A 14,750-nucleotide genomic window follows, 5' to 3' on the forward strand; every position below is an offset into this window, starting at 1 on the left:
GCAAGTGTCTTGACGTTTTAAACACTCTTACCCTCACTCACCTACAAGCTAATTTCTTTTTTTTACTGAGACAGGGCCTAGCTGGCCTGGAACTTGCTGAATATATAGACCAGACTAACCTCAAAGTCTCAGAGATCCACCTGCCTCTGCCTCCCGAGTGTTGGGATGTAAGCCATCATATCTGCTACTAAACTCAGTTCAGATTAGGAGGTCTGAGTGTGATGGAAAAGATTTGAAGTGAAAAGCAGGTCAGACGTGCTCCCAACACCCAGCCCCACCCCTGACAGCCATCTTGTCCGTCTTAGCAGAGAGACACCCAGAAATCGTCCATGTGTCCGTGTGTGAATGTGCCTCAGTTTATGATCGGGTTATGCGCAACAAACCCATTGTAAATTGAACCACATTTCCAGCGCCTAAACCAGTAACAGCTTAGCCCCACCCAGCCTACAGTCAGCCACTTCTGCACCATTGTAACTGAAGAGGAGGAGGAAGAAGAGGAGGAGGAGGAGTTGGATATCAGAGACAGGCCTGGTTGCATAGACTCGGGACTTGCAGGTCTAAGGCAGGATTGTGAGTTTGAGGCCAGTCTGCCCTACACAGTAAGACTCAACAAAACCCACCTTTCAATCAATCAAACAAAATAAAACCAGCCCCAAACAGACTAAGCCAGATTCAGTTAAGTAAGGACCATCCCAAATAGTTTTAAACCAGAGTTGCCCAACAATTGAATGCACTCCCTCTCCCTCCGCCCTTCAGCCTTTCCAAGGACCTGAATATACAAGGACTGTTCTGCGGCCGAACATGTCAGGGGAGGCTCCCTTCCCCAACTCACCAGCCCTCATTGCATACACAATGTCCACACATGAAGTCTCCTCTGAAGTGACAGCGAGCTGATCGAACTTCCTTTTGCTGGAACAAGATCAGGATGTGTCCACAAATAGAAGGAGGGACAGAGCCACTGAGCACATTTGGTGGGTAGGGGACAAGGTCTTACTATGTAGCTGAGGCTGGTCTGGAACTCTCTCTCTCTCTCTTTCTGTTTTTGTTTGTTTTGCTTTGATTTTTTTTTTTTTCTTCTAAGACAAGATCTATCTGTGTTGCCCTGGCTGTCCTGGAATTGGCTCTGCAGACCAGGCTGGGCTTGAACTCAGAGATCCGCCTGCCTCTGCACCTCCACTGCCAGGCTGGAACTTTCTATACAGCCCAGACTGGTCTCTCTTTCCAGCCTCCTAAATGCGTGGTTACAAGCGTTTCTTCTTTCTTTTCTTTTTTTTTTTTTTTTTTTTTTTTTTTTTTTGGTTTTTCGAGACAGGGTTTCTCTGTATAGCCCTGGCTGTCCTGGAACTCATTCTGTAGACCAGGCTGGCCTCGAACTCAGAAATCCCCATGCCTCTGCCTCCAGAGTGCTGGGATTAAAGGTGTGCACCACCACGCTCGGCTACAAGTGTTTCTTTTATGCCTGGCTTTGCCACTGGACACTTCTGCTGCTCTCTGTGACTTGGGACAGCCCTCCAGGGATGTGTATCCACAGGAGGTTCTATCTCTTTTATCCAGGGTCCTAGAGCAGGGCTCAGCTCCTCCCTTCCTTCCCCACAGCAGGGCTGATTCTTACCAGCTCACAGGGGCACACGTCACAGATCACACTCGCATCCATCCGGAGGCCATCAGAGAAGGAGGGTTTCAGGTGGATGTTGCCCCCTTGGTCTTCTTTAGCCATCTGGCACACATGTGTTCCATCTATGTCCTCCACTGCCCGAAGATGCACATTGTATGTGCCCTGCAGGGATCCCAGTGTCAGCGGAGGCAGACAGTGGCACTTTGACATTAGCCTGTTCGCTCATCTTAGCAGCCCTCATTGCCGCACACACTTATTCACTCCCAGTGTATGGACAGGGACTTGGTAAGCAGAGGAAAGTGCCAGGCTCCTCCAAGAGATCAACGCCAGAAGAATGGAACCCCAGGGCCCATGTGTGTCCCTTGTTAGAAGATACCACTCCTTTAGGAAGCTACGCCTAGCCTCCCATTCCCTCGTGTCCACAGGAGCATACCACTTCCCCCCGCTTGATGTGAAAGGACCCAGTCTCCGTCTTCTGGAGAGAATCGGAGGTGACCTCTGTTCTCAGGCCTCTGGGGCTGTCCAGAGCCCGGATGTCCAGGTTGGAGCGAATTCGCTAAAGGAGAAGAAATGATTAGTGGTCTGTGGGGGAGCCGAGGCTCAGTCACCTTGGCTTGGTCTGGCTGTTCTCCACCTGACTGGAATGGAAGACAGATGGGGTGAGCATGGGAGCACAGTGGCAGGCCCTGCAGGGACCTGGGCCATTGCCAAGTAGACACTCAGGCTCCAGGGAGGGCCAAAGACCCCCTTCACTGGCCTATCCCAGACTCATCCTTCAACCGCTCGCCCACTCCTCCCTCCCTCCCTCTCCCAGCGGGGCTCAGCCTCTGCAGTCCTCCCTGGTCCTCACATAGAAGGCCTCCTCCAGCAGCTCCACGATGTTGGATGAATCCTCTTGCAGGACTCCCAGAGAGGAGACGGGGAAATACTTATGGAGCTTCTACAAGAGACACCACAGGCCTTGGGTTAAGCTCCATCACTTTGTATTCTCCTTGGATACTTACTATCTTACTAGAGAACTCTCTCTAGCTACATTTACTATGCCACATGCCTCCTCTCCCATCTGCTTGAGGGTTGGAGTTCTTCCCATCAGAGCCCACTTTTTGGGACCCAGAAGCTTGGGGGGGAGGCGATGAGGAGGGGAGAATGAAGGAAGTTAAGAGGTTCTGATTCTCTCTCCCCCCGCCCTCCCCCCTCCCACTGCCCAGGAGCCCAGGCCTCGCACCTCATAGTAGCTGTAAGAGTAGTTGGTGACAGCAAAGATGGGGATGATGTTATGCTTGGCAAGCAGGCGAACCAGCGTGGGCACTGATGGGTAGTCCTGTGTCTTGTATTGGGTGTAGGCGCCCGAGGCGTCCAGGTGGCATTTCTCATCATTGCGGTTCATGATGCCGGCCAGCACGTTGGCACCATCAGCCTCGTAGTGGAAGGCAGACTCGGTGGAGAACACCAGCAGGTGGGTGCTGTCAGCCCTCCAGCCAATGTCCCTCTGCAAGGCAAGGAGGGGCACATCCACTGAGCAGGCTGCTTGCTGAGGACTTGACATTCTTTCTTGAGGTAGGAAAAGGGAAGCGTTTCCCAACAGGGGGCTGGACCGAAGCCACGGGATTAGCAGCATGTCTACCATGCCGCACGTGCACGCGAATGACAGAAAACCGGAGAGAGATAGTGTGCAGGGAAAGTGTGCTCAGAGGGTGTGCCCAGCACGGGCACCATGAGAGAGTCAAATCTGATGTCCTGGAACAGTTCCCCCTGACCCCAAGCCCTCAGCCACACTGCAAGGATAGTTTAGATACACAGGAGAGTGCACCATGTTAAGTGAAATGGGCAGGCGGAAGGAGATGGAGTGGTTATGGTGGGTTCCATAGGACAGGCCCCCGCAGGCTCATATATTTGAATGCTTGGTCATTGGGGAGTGAGACTACTTGAGAGGGATTGGGGGCGTGGCTTATTGGAGGCTTTGGGGGTTCAGAAGTTTATTCCTAGCCATCGTCTCTTCCTGCTGCCTGTGGCTGTGGATGAAGCACCATGTCTCCCTACATACCACCATGCTTCCCGCCATGAAAAACGGACTAAACCACTGAAACTGTAAGCCAGCCCCAAGGCAGTGCTTTCCTTTATAAGAGTTGCTGTGACCATGGTGTCTATTCACAGCCATAGAACATTGGCTAAGGCAGCAGTATATGGCAAATAATTTGAAAAATATATAGGGTATCTTTGTTTTTAAGATAAGATCTTAGCCTTAGTCCAGGCTAGCCCCATAGTCCAGGCTGACCTCAGACTTGTGATCTTCCTGTCTTAGCATCTTGAATGCTATGGTTATTGGCACAGACCACCACATCTAGCACTATTTGGGTGGAATTTTTTATTTGTTTTATTTATTTATTTATCTTGAGACAGGGTCTCTCTATATAGCCCTAGCTGTCCTAGAATTCATTATGTAGACCAGGTTAGCTTCAAACTCACACCAAACCAAACCAAACCAAACCAAACCAAACCAAAACAACAACAACAAAAAACAGAATTATAGGAGAAACAATCCCACTACATAAAATGTGGGAAAAGGAACAAAGTGTAGGACAGGCTATCAAAGAGATGGCTGTTTGTTGTTTTGGAATTATAGGCAATTTTCGGTCTTTGTCTTCTAATTTATCTGCAGTGCAGATAGATTTCTTTTATTGTTTTTCGAGACAGGGTTTCTCTGTGTAGCCCTGGCTGTCCTGGAACTCACTTTGTAGACCAGGCTGGCCTCGAACTCAGAAATCTGCCTGCCTCTGCCTCCCGAGTGCTGGGACTAAAGGCATGCGCCACCACGCCTGGCTTAGATTATTTTCAAAATGAAAAAAAAAATTGATGTAGGCATACAATGAAGTGGCCATTTTAGCTGCCAGCCCTGGGTCAGCTGTAGGGCTCTGCAGGCAATACTTGTCTTCAAGCCTGATAATCTGAGTTATAACTCCCAGGCATGGGGAAAGGAGAGAACTGACCCCCAAAAGTTGTCTCTTGACCTCTGTGTATCTACCTCTAGACGGTGGCATGCATACACATGATAAGCAAACAAATAAACAAACAAACAAATAGTTAGCTGCTAGCACAGTTGGAGACTGCACAGCTTGTGACCTGGGAGATGGTGTGGTAGGCTAGTGTCAGGATCCTGAATATTCCAGGACCACTAGAGCCATGTCTGACTCACTGGCCAATACAAACACAGGTTGTGACAATGCAGGCACAGACCTGGATTCCCAGTGTGTCAGAACTAGGACTAGAGTTAGGGGTTGCTAGAACATCTCATGATCTTAAGGAATGGGGTCTAAGCCTCTGGGAACCCCAACAGGGATTCTGAGTCTAACAGTGGTAGAATGGGCCAGCAGAAGTTTATGTCCTTCCCAGAAAGCCACAGCCCTGGCCTAGGCTGGCGGGGACCCTCGGCACTCACTGTGCACACGGCTGTCTGCAGGATGGCATCGAAGCCCCCTTCAGGAGCGTCCAGGTTGCCCGAGATGCGTTCTCCTTGCAGTTTGTTCCAGAATTCTTCCACATTCTCTGTTAAGCTGATAACGTTCTTGAAGGAGAATGGGGGATCACTGTTGGGCCAGGGCTCCTTCAGTCTGGGCAGAGGTGGAAACAGAGTCAGCTTCAGGCAGGGAGGGATCAGGTCCCCCGTGCTCCAGTGCGTATGATGCAATGCAGTCAGAGGAGACTCCTATGTGCCAGTGTGAGAGGACATTGAACACATGACCAGGACCCCTGCCCGTCCACACCCAACCAGCCACTCACTTCTCGGGCCTCATGTCTGTCTGAGGGACACTGACTTTGTCCACAAACTTTCCAAATCCAATGGTGTAGTCGCTGGTGAGCTGACGCAGGATCTTGGCTGGGCACCAGGAAAAGAGAAGGACAGTTGAGTGCCAGCATCCCCACAGGGGACCCTATGCCAGCTCAGGAGGGAGGAAGCTAGCAAAGGTGACCTTGTGTAAACACTGCTTGGTGCCCAGCTCTTCAGATACTCTTAGTTCTTGTTTCGTTTTGTTTCTTTCCTTTGCTTTTTTTTTTTCTTTTCTTCTTATCTTAATTTTATTTTTATTTATTTATTTTTTTTTTGGTTTTTCGAGACAGGGTTTCTCTGTATAGCCCTGGCTGTCCTGGAACTCACTTTGTAGACCAGGCTGGTCTCGAACTCAGAAATCCGCCTGCCTCTGCCTCCCGAGTGCTGGGATTAAAGGCGTGCGCCACCACGCCCGGCATCTTATTTTATTTTATCTTATTTTATGTGTATGGGTATTTTGCCAGCATATCTGACTGTGTACCAGAGGGTGCCTGGTGTCCATAGAGGCCCAAAGAGGGGTCCCATCCCTTGGAACTGGAGCTCCAGATGCTTGTGAGCTGTCTGGTGAATGCTGGGAATTGAACTCAGGCCTCCTGGAAGGGCAGCCAGTGCTCTTAACTGTGAAGCCATCTCTCCAGCCCCTGTTGTTCAGGTTTACAGGTGGGGGAAATGGGACTGGAGGGGTCTTAGAATTATGCATTCAGAAATAATGGGAGAGCTGACCTAGTTTAGTCCACAGATCTGACATAGCTATGGCCTTGTGGCATGGGGTTCCCTCTTTGTCAGGGCCAGGTGGCTCAGTGGTTTGCCATTCATTCTCGGGCCTCCCGTGCAACCTCGAATAGTGAGCAGGCTCCGGCCAGAATCTCCCTCTGTGAATGAGGGCTTTTTGCAGTGTATGTGTGTCTGGGGGCTCAGATGTCTCACCTTTCCACAAGGGCTATGTGCGTCCTGAGCTAGCTGGGCGAGCCCCACCTCCACCCTCCCATCTTTTCCACACTGCAGCACACCCAGGTTCTGCCCCATCTGCTTGAGGTTGTCCAGATCGTCAGACATGGAGTTGGAGAAGTCCATGAGGATATACAGATCCACGGGGCTCTCCAGGGGCTCAAACACCTGGAACATAAAGCTGCGCTCCTCACCCGGCCGCAGCCGGACTTGCAGGCCTTGGGGAGATACCTGGCTGCGGTGCAGGCTGGTGTCGATCTGGGTGTTCTGTGTTCCAAGGGAGTGGAGCAGTTTATTAGGAGGCCACTCTGGAGATCTGAGAGGGGGCATCCCAGACAGGGCACTATGGTCCTTATAACCACCCCAGCCTCATGCATGGAGAACCCACCCTTCCCCTCCTAATCCAGGCACCTCTGTGATTTCAAGGCTGCTCTCCATGACCAGTATGCTTTCTCCCCGGCAGCCTGCAGCCAGAAGCTCCGCCTGGGTGTTGCAGCGCCTCTCCTTGAACAGCTGGCCAGAAACAGATGGGCTCAGGGCAGGTGACAGCCAACCCCGGGCTGCCACACACCTGGTTTATTTCCTTCTGATTACTCCCACCACGTCACCTCTTCTCACAACCCTGGCTGACCTGGGGCTAGGCTGACGGAGGTGGGGCAAGGGGCGGTGGATGGCAGCTCAGGCTGGCCCAGGAAGCCTGGTGGCAGTAGCTCACCTCGTCTGTGCAGTAGGCACAGCTCTTGTCCACCCGGATGCACTCGGTACAGCTCTTCACCTGAGCCTTCTTGCAGCGGTTGGCTGGTGAGCGGAGGGCACACGAGTGAGGGCCGCAACCTTCCCAACTGCACCCTCACCAGAGAGAGGTATGGCTCCTCTCTTCCAAACTTAGAGAGGAGATCATGGCCTGTCTATTCCACACGGCACAGCTAGAGACGAGCAGGGCCAGGTCTGAAACCTGGACCCTTCTTCTTCTTAAGTTGGGAGGATGGAAAGTACAGGCTTTGCCACTTCATCCTTTCCAGGGATGTCCAGTCTGCAGCCCTCGGCCTCCTGTGACTAAACATAACTACCAGTGCAGACCAATGCACAATAGTAGACTTAGTTAAAACATCGTGAGATTTTATTTTTAATTTTTGGTAACGCGATTGAATAGTTCTCATGCAGGAACTTTGTAGACGACATCATGCCTCAATGTCAAAAGGTTGGCTGTAATTGTTTGGCCCTACCGAAGCTCTCATCTGTCCAGCGTGGCTGTCACCCCTGTGACAAGCCACATCCACCATTCCTTCCCTGTCAGTCCCTCCTCATGATGCCTCCTAGATTGCTGCCAGGGGACCGGTCTGTCCCCTGAGGCTCCTCTAGTGAAGGGGCTCTGTCTGTCTTCTTTATCACAGGAACCTTGTGCCTAAGGGTGGGTAGACACAGTAGGTTCCCAGAAGGTGAATGAAAGACCTCAAGTTTCACAGATGTTATTGGGGTTCCCCTTCATTCTAGTTAGAATCACAATAAAGCCCTACTAGCTGCACCAGAGCACAGTAAGGCTCTCTTGAACTCTAGTCTGTGGCTCCCTGGTCAGGGTTTAGTACTGGTTTTGATGAGGGAAGGGAAGCCCTGATTTCCTGAGATTGTCTAATTCTATGGTGTAAATATTCCCATCATAGTCCTCCACCAGTAATGAACATGACCTCACCTGACAGGAAAATGTAACTGGTCGGAGCCATTCTCCAACCAGGAACCCTCAAGCGCATAGTTGATATGTCAGCAGTCTCCCTGAAGGTTCCTCCAACCCTTAGCTCCAGCACTGAGGTCTCAGCTCTGCCTCTAAGTGGGCTGCTCCCCTCTTTCCTTTCTACCCCAGACCACCTAGCAGGGCTACAGCTATCAGAGGTGAAGGGCGGGCGTGGATCCTCAGGGATGTCCAGCCATCAGTTGACTGACTGACTGATTGATGCAGAGTCGTGTCTTGAGCTGCCTGGAGGGGGCTGCAGGGATGTTCCGACTCACCCAGGTCTCCAGGGAGGCTGGCACTCAGCATTGCTGCCAGCAGCAGCAGCTTCACCCATGGGCTGCAACAGGGCCCTGCCATCCTCCTCCTCCTGCAAAACCATAGTGGACACATGATGTCTCTACAGCACTGGTCTCCAGCATGGGCTCCCTGGATCCCCACCAGAGCTCCACAGGTCAGGTGAGACACTCCTGTGTAAGTGTGGAGCTGGAGGCTCAAGCTGCATGCACATGGTGGATCGTGCCTATAATCCCAGCGCTTGGGAAGTGGAAGAGATGGCGGCAATCACGGTTAGCTGGCCATGGGGATACTCTGTTTGTCAGTGGAAGAGATGAGGAGTTTTATACCTGTTTTCTGCACTACCTCTTTCTTGCCATCCCTGAGTGACCACAGGCCCTGATACCTTTGTCCTGTCCGAGGAAGAGCTCTCTGGCCTTTGTGGACTCTGGGCTCTGAGGATGATCCAGTACCAGGTCTCTTGGAGCTGGTCTCAGCAAAGGCAGGGTGGGCTTTTATTATGTCTTTGCCTGGCAGTTCCCAGTGGGTGGAGCTATGGTCTCTCAGTAGGTAGGCTTCCTCTACAGGGCTCTGACCCCCACTGCCTGCTCCGTACCAATTGTAGTGTTCTTTGTGCAGGTGGTGGGACCAAGAGGAGAGGTGCTGGCTTGGGAGTGGCTGCTGTCGGTGTTCTACACTGTTGGCTCACCAGCAGTTCCACCAGTGGCTCCTAAACACCCTGCTTTCTACCCAACTATCCCAGAGTTTCAGGACACCCAAGCAGGGCCTGGGGTTAGTTTAGGAGACCCTGTTGCCCTCTGTCACACAATGGTGGCCATTAGAGTATTGGTAAACCATCTCAGGGCACCAGAAGCCTTCAAGGTCTCTGAAAAGAAGGGCAGCTCAAAGCCTTGTCAGGGAAGAGCCTGGCTCCAGAGCTACCAAGGTCTGCACAGAGGAGGGCAAAGGTCAGGGCTACACCTTTTTTGTTTAGGGCCAGAACGTCCAGGGGCACAGACAAGGTCACATCCACTGTCCCTCCACCTTGGATCCTTTCTTAGCACCCCCACATTGTAGGGCAGGGACAATCCCAGGGTCTGTAAGGCTGAGGCCCTCTGCTCAGAAAAAAAAAGTAGGCAGGTACAGTCCCCTGCATCCAAGGCATGGTCCCTAAGGAGACAGACATCAGTCCCAGCATGTCCACAGTCAGAGCCAGCATGGAGAAGTCACCCTAACAGGGTAGTGGCTAGAGGGGAGCCCTGAATCAGCAGAGGCGTGACTCCTAGGAGAAATGAGTTTCTTATAGCCTTGGGCGTAGGCACCACACCCACACGCTACATAATGCAAGCTGCAGATTTGGCCTCCTCGGGGCTCAATTACCTAGGCAGGTATGGACACCAGAGGGACAAACCCAGCTCTTACACAGACCCAGCATACAGGGCTGTCCCAAACGGACAGGACGGCAACACACACCCAGCACGTCAGCAAAGGGTTACCAAGGCACAGGACCCCAGTGGGAGAGGCTTGCCTGTGTGTGCCTTAGGACAGATGAGGCACTGGGGCTGTGGAGCCTCCCCTTCCAGCAGTCAGCACTGGGAGGGTCTGATGGGGATTTGGGGGCAGTGCAGATTTCACACTGAACCTACACACACACACACACACACACACACACACACACACACACACAGAGGAACTATATAATATAAGGGCCTAGGCAGACATTCGAGTGTTTGCTTCGACCCAACTTGTATTTTAAAAGTTCTAAAAGTAGTCGCCTAGTATAGAAACAATAAGATTTCACATAAAGGCTAGGACTGAGGATGCCATCACAGAGTGTGTAGCCATGGCAGGCTGGACCAGACAGGACAGCAGTTCTTGAAGCTGTAACAACAGCTCCTTGCCCACCCTGTCAGCTATTGGAAGGCAGAGTTAAGGAGTCAAACGCTCATTTTCTGCTGTCCATTCTCTCAGCCCCCCGGAGACTCAATTTTCACTTTTAGTTCGGAGTTCGGACGAGGGGAGAAACAAACGTGCCATCTGGGTTGAACCTATGCTCAGGGTGTGGCAAGTCTGTCGGGAAGAAGGAAGAGGTCTGCCCCTACCCTTGGGAGCCACCTGGAGTCCCGGGCCACAGTGACAGCCAGAAGGCTCCTCCAAGGATCGTGGGAAAGAGCGTATGGAAGGGGCCAAGTGCTCGCGGGACTGCTGGGTGAGATTCTGAAAGGTCCCCCAAACAAAGGTGCCTGGGGCGGGCAAGAGCGGGAAGAGAGCAGGCTGCGGGCCAGCCAAGAGGAAAATCAGGGACTCCCCACGCCTGACATGCACACGGGTCACCACACAGCAGGTCCTGTCAAGCCGAACAAGAAGGGGGCTTGCTGCAAGATAGTTACGTTGTTCCTCTACTATCTTCAGATTGCCAAGGGGAGGTAGACACTCAGAGGGCTGGTGAGCCCCCAGCCTCTACCCACTCCTATTACCCACCTACCCAATGTCCTTTTCTAGCAGGGGTATCTGATGTTCACCATTCTTTCCCTAGATCCCAACTACCCCGCTCCCAGCTGTCCCCTTCCCACATCCTGGCAGGGTTGGCACCTGTCCTGGCAGCATGGGCAGAGGGAGCCAGGGCCTGCCAATCTTCAGGGAAGGGAAGGGAAACAAAAGCCCCGGGCCGGAGTGGGTATTCACTTTCCTCTCGAGCCCTGTTGTCCCGGGGCACCGGGGCGGGCGGTGTGCCCTCGGATCTGCAGCGGGACCTGCACCTACCTTAGTGGGACTTCCTCGGACTTGGGCTGCGTTGGGTCGAGCTGAGCGCGCGGGCGAGCCCGGCGGGGCAGCAGGGCGGGCGGCGGCGGGCGGGAGCCAGCAGCGCTTTATGGACGGGCGGCGCAGGTAGGAAGGAGGCGCTGGTGAGTCAGGCGGACTGCATTCCTGCGCGCTGCGCGCACCTGTCGGGGCAGGAGCTGGGGTGTCGCCGCAGCCGCCAGGCCCGCCCCCCGGAAAGGGCTGCGGCTCAACCGGCGCCGGCCCCGAGCCCCGAGCCGCCGCGGAGGGGGCTGGAGGAGGAGCCACTCTTCCCTGAAGCACAGACCGGGGCTCCGGCTTCCCCACCCGTCCAGGCTCCCGGATCGGGTCTCCCGGCCACACCGGGTCGCGGATCCGCTTTTTAATACAGTGAGCCCAGCTGGGTCAGTCCCGCTGCCTCGACGGTCATCGGGTCGTGTACCACCCTCTTTGTGTCAGCGCGAGGATGGGTCGTGCCCCCAACTGGTAGGGAGACTTAGCACTCTTGGACTGCTGGCCACTGGGTTCTCTCTGCCTCTACTAGAGGAACCGAGAGGCAAGGACTGGGGCCTCTGGGTTTCTTCGGATACTCAAATCTCCTTAAAATGTAATTGTAGCCATCAAGAGGCCACGTGACCTAGTGTGGAGTAGCACTCATGGATTGTTACAGTGTTGGTGACAAGCTGATTCACAAATCTTTCTCTTGCGGCAGGCTCTCCAGTGCCTTCAGGCCCCGTTTCTGTTTAATAATGAGCCGGTTGAGGCGCTGCAAGAACCCAGCTCTAGTCTCACGGGGTTAGCTAATGCTCGCCGCCAGCACTGGACCTCCTCAACCCGTGGGGGCTTCAAGCTCGCCAAGTGTCAGAGCCAGAGTATGGAGTCTGAAACTCAGCTGGATTTATCCTTATATTTGAAGACCCTGAACCTTGAATGTTACAAGATCTTTAGTTTTCTTCGGCTTTGCCACATCCTCTGTTGGTTTCTAAGTCCGGTCGGAGAATAGGGCCTTTTCCCACCGAGTAGCCCAGGCTAGTCTTGAACTTGGGGTAATTCTCCTGCCTCTACCTTGCAAGTGCTGGGATTACAGGCATCCATCACCACGCCTGTCCTTTTATTATCTTCCTTTTGATACGGTGCTTGGGATGGAACATAGGTCTTCATGCGTATCAACCATGTACTCTACCGCTGAGCTAGACCTCCAGACCAGAGTATGGCATTTGCTCTACTGGTTTGAAATGATCATCTCACTGGACTGTGGACTAGGAGAACCCATGTTTTCTGCCCCAACCTGGGGTAATCCAAGTTAGGAGAGGTGGAGAGGCCTATGCTCAGGTCTGGGCTAGAGAGAAGGGAGGGTTTTTTGTTTTTGTTTTTTATTTTTTGTTTTTCACCAGCCCAGCCCCACCCAGCCCTGGTAGAGGAGTTAAAAAAAAAAAAAAAAAAAAAAAAAACAAGTGTGATTGGGTAAGATGTCTTAATGGGTCAAGGTGCCTGCTGACAAACTTCATGACCTGGCGATCATGACCAGGGATCATGAGTTTGATCCTTGGTGGGACTCATAGTCACAAGGTCTCTGTGGTGTGTACAACCATCCCACCCTCTCACATAAACAAATGAGTAAAACGAGTCCGTTGAGGCACTGCTGTTGTGTAGCAGGCCTTTCATCCAAGCACTCAGGAGGCAGAGGCAGGTGGATCTCTGTGAGTTCAAGGTCAGCCTGGTCTACATGGAGAGCTTCAGGCCAGCCAGGGCTACACAGATTTTGCCTCAAACATAATACAAATAAAAATGATTTTTAATAGCCCTGTCAGCCCTGCCCAGCCATCTGAGGGCTGTTCTGCACAGGTCAGGTTCCTAGGGAGACTTCCTCCTGAATGTGGGGGCACTGGGGAAGGAGCCCAGTGTGTTTTCGGCACTCAGATGTACGTGCCGGGCCAGCTCAGTTCCTTGTGGACATCAGGCACTCCAGTAGGCACCCAGTCCGGTCTGGAAAAGAAGACTCTACACATTGATTTAAAAATAGTTCTTTGCAGCCGGGCATGATGGCGCACGCCTTTAATCCCAGCATTTGGGAGGCAGAGGCAGACGGATTTCTGAGTTCGAGGCCAGCCTGGTTTACAAAGTGAGTTCCAGGACAGCCAGGGCTATACAGAGAAACCCTGTCTCAAAAAACCAAACAAACAAACAAACAAACACACAAACAAAAAAAAACCAAAATCCCAGCACTTGGGAGGCAGAGGCAGGTGGATTTCTGAGGTCGAGGCCAGTCTGGTCTACAGAGTGAGTTCCTGGACAGCCAGGGCTATACAGAGAAACCCTGTCTCAAAAAACAAAAAAAAACCCAACCAACCAACCAAACAAACAAAAAACCAACCCAAAAAAAACAAAACAAAAAAAAAAAAAAAAAAGAAAAACCCAAAAATAGTTCTTTGCAGGCTGGAGAGATGGCTCAGCAGTTAAGAGCACTGACTCCTCTTCCAGAGGTCATGAGTTTAATTCCCAGCAACCACACGGTGGCTCACAACCATCTGTAATGGGATCCGATGCCCTCTTCTGGTGTGTCTGAACTTACATAAAATGTTAAAATAAACATTTAATAATCTTTAAAAGACTTAATAAATCTTTTTTTTTTTTTTTTGGTTTTTCGAGACAGGGTTTCTCTGTGTAGCCCTGGCTGTCCTGGCACTCACTTTGTAGACCAGGCTGGCCTCGAACTCAGAAATCCGCCTGCCTCTGCCTCCCGAGTGCTGGGATTAAAGGCGTGCGCCACCACGCCCGGCTTTAATAAATCTTTTTAAAAAATCTTTTTAAAAAAAGATTTATTTATTTATTATATGTAAGTAGACTGTAGCTGACTTCAGACACTCCAGGAGAGGGTGTCAGATCTCATTATGGATGGTTGTGAGTCACCATGTGGTTGCTGGAATTTGAACTCAGGACCTTTGGGAAAGCAGTTGGTGCTCTTAACTGCTGAGCCATCTCTCCAGACCCCAATAAATCTTTTAAAATATTTATTTGTGAGTATAGGGTGGAAATTTGAGGACAATCTTTAGGAGTTGGCTCTGTTGAAGCAGGGTCTCTTGTTTCGGTTGCTGTGCTGAATACTGCAGGGGAGCTGGCCACCTAGCTCTGGGAGCGCTCTGCAGTCTCTAGGTCAGCACATACGGTTTTTATATGGGGTCTGGAGTTCAAATTAAACATCAGAGTTGTGTAGCTAGTACTTGTGTTAGATGAACCAGGGGTCTCTCTGTTCTCTGACAGGAAGGGGAGGGGGAATGGAGCAGGAGCTGTCTTGGGTAGGAACTGGGAGGAGGGAGGGTAGATATTGTGATGTAAAGTGAATGAATGAATGAATGAATAAATTAATTAATAAATAAAACCCAAAACTTTTAGCTGGGCAGTAGTGGTACATGCCTTTAATTCCAGCACTTGAGAGGCAGAAGCAGGTGGATTTCTGTGAGTTCCAGGATAGCCAGGAGTACACAGAGAAATGCTGTCCCAAAAAACCTTTATCCTTGTGTGTTCCTGTGTCTATGACGCATGTGTGCAAACAGGTGGAGGTCAGAGGGCAACTTTGT

The 14,750-nt window shown here is 51.8% G+C and overlaps 1 protein-coding gene across 6 annotated transcripts in view; it reads right to left on the bottom strand.

The window, feature by feature from the left end:
* The window catches only part of Itgb4 (integrin subunit beta 4), a 33,099-nt gene extending 21,615 nt beyond the window's left edge, over positions 1-11,484 (bottom strand). For 2 of the 6 annotated variants that reach the window (XM_085829418.1, XM_021175525.3), the window contains exons 1-12: positions 11,155-11,483; positions 8,394-8,485; positions 7,105-7,187; positions 6,801-6,902; positions 6,452-6,656; positions 5,393-5,489; positions 5,052-5,223; positions 2,841-3,104; positions 2,466-2,555; positions 2,049-2,171; positions 1,613-1,777; positions 833-909 (exon numbers count right to left, since the gene is read on the bottom strand). In XM_085829418.1, coding sequence (XP_085685544.1) covers positions 833-909; positions 1,613-1,777; positions 2,049-2,171; positions 2,466-2,555; positions 2,841-3,104; positions 5,052-5,223; positions 5,393-5,489; positions 6,452-6,656; positions 6,801-6,902; positions 7,105-7,187; positions 8,394-8,475 — 1,460 coding nt within the window. In that variant the 5' untranslated portion in view covers positions 8,476-8,485; positions 11,155-11,483. Of the gene's footprint in view, positions 1-832; positions 910-1,612; positions 1,778-2,048; positions 2,172-2,465; positions 2,556-2,840; positions 3,105-5,051; positions 5,224-5,392; positions 5,490-6,451; positions 6,657-6,800; positions 6,903-7,104; positions 7,188-8,393; positions 8,486-11,154 lie in introns of all 6 variants that reach the window. The other 4 variants (XM_021175529.2, XM_085829420.1, XM_085829419.1 and 1 more) reach the window with 3 other exon arrangements.
* Positions 11,485-14,750: the final 3,266 nt, after the last annotated feature.

Source organism: Mus caroli, unplaced genomic scaffold (assembly GCF_978045245.1).
Source record: "Mus caroli unplaced genomic scaffold, Mus_caroli_1 scaffold_13, whole genome shotgun sequence".
Taxonomy (NCBI): domain Eukaryota; kingdom Metazoa; phylum Chordata; class Mammalia; order Rodentia; family Muridae; genus Mus; species Mus caroli.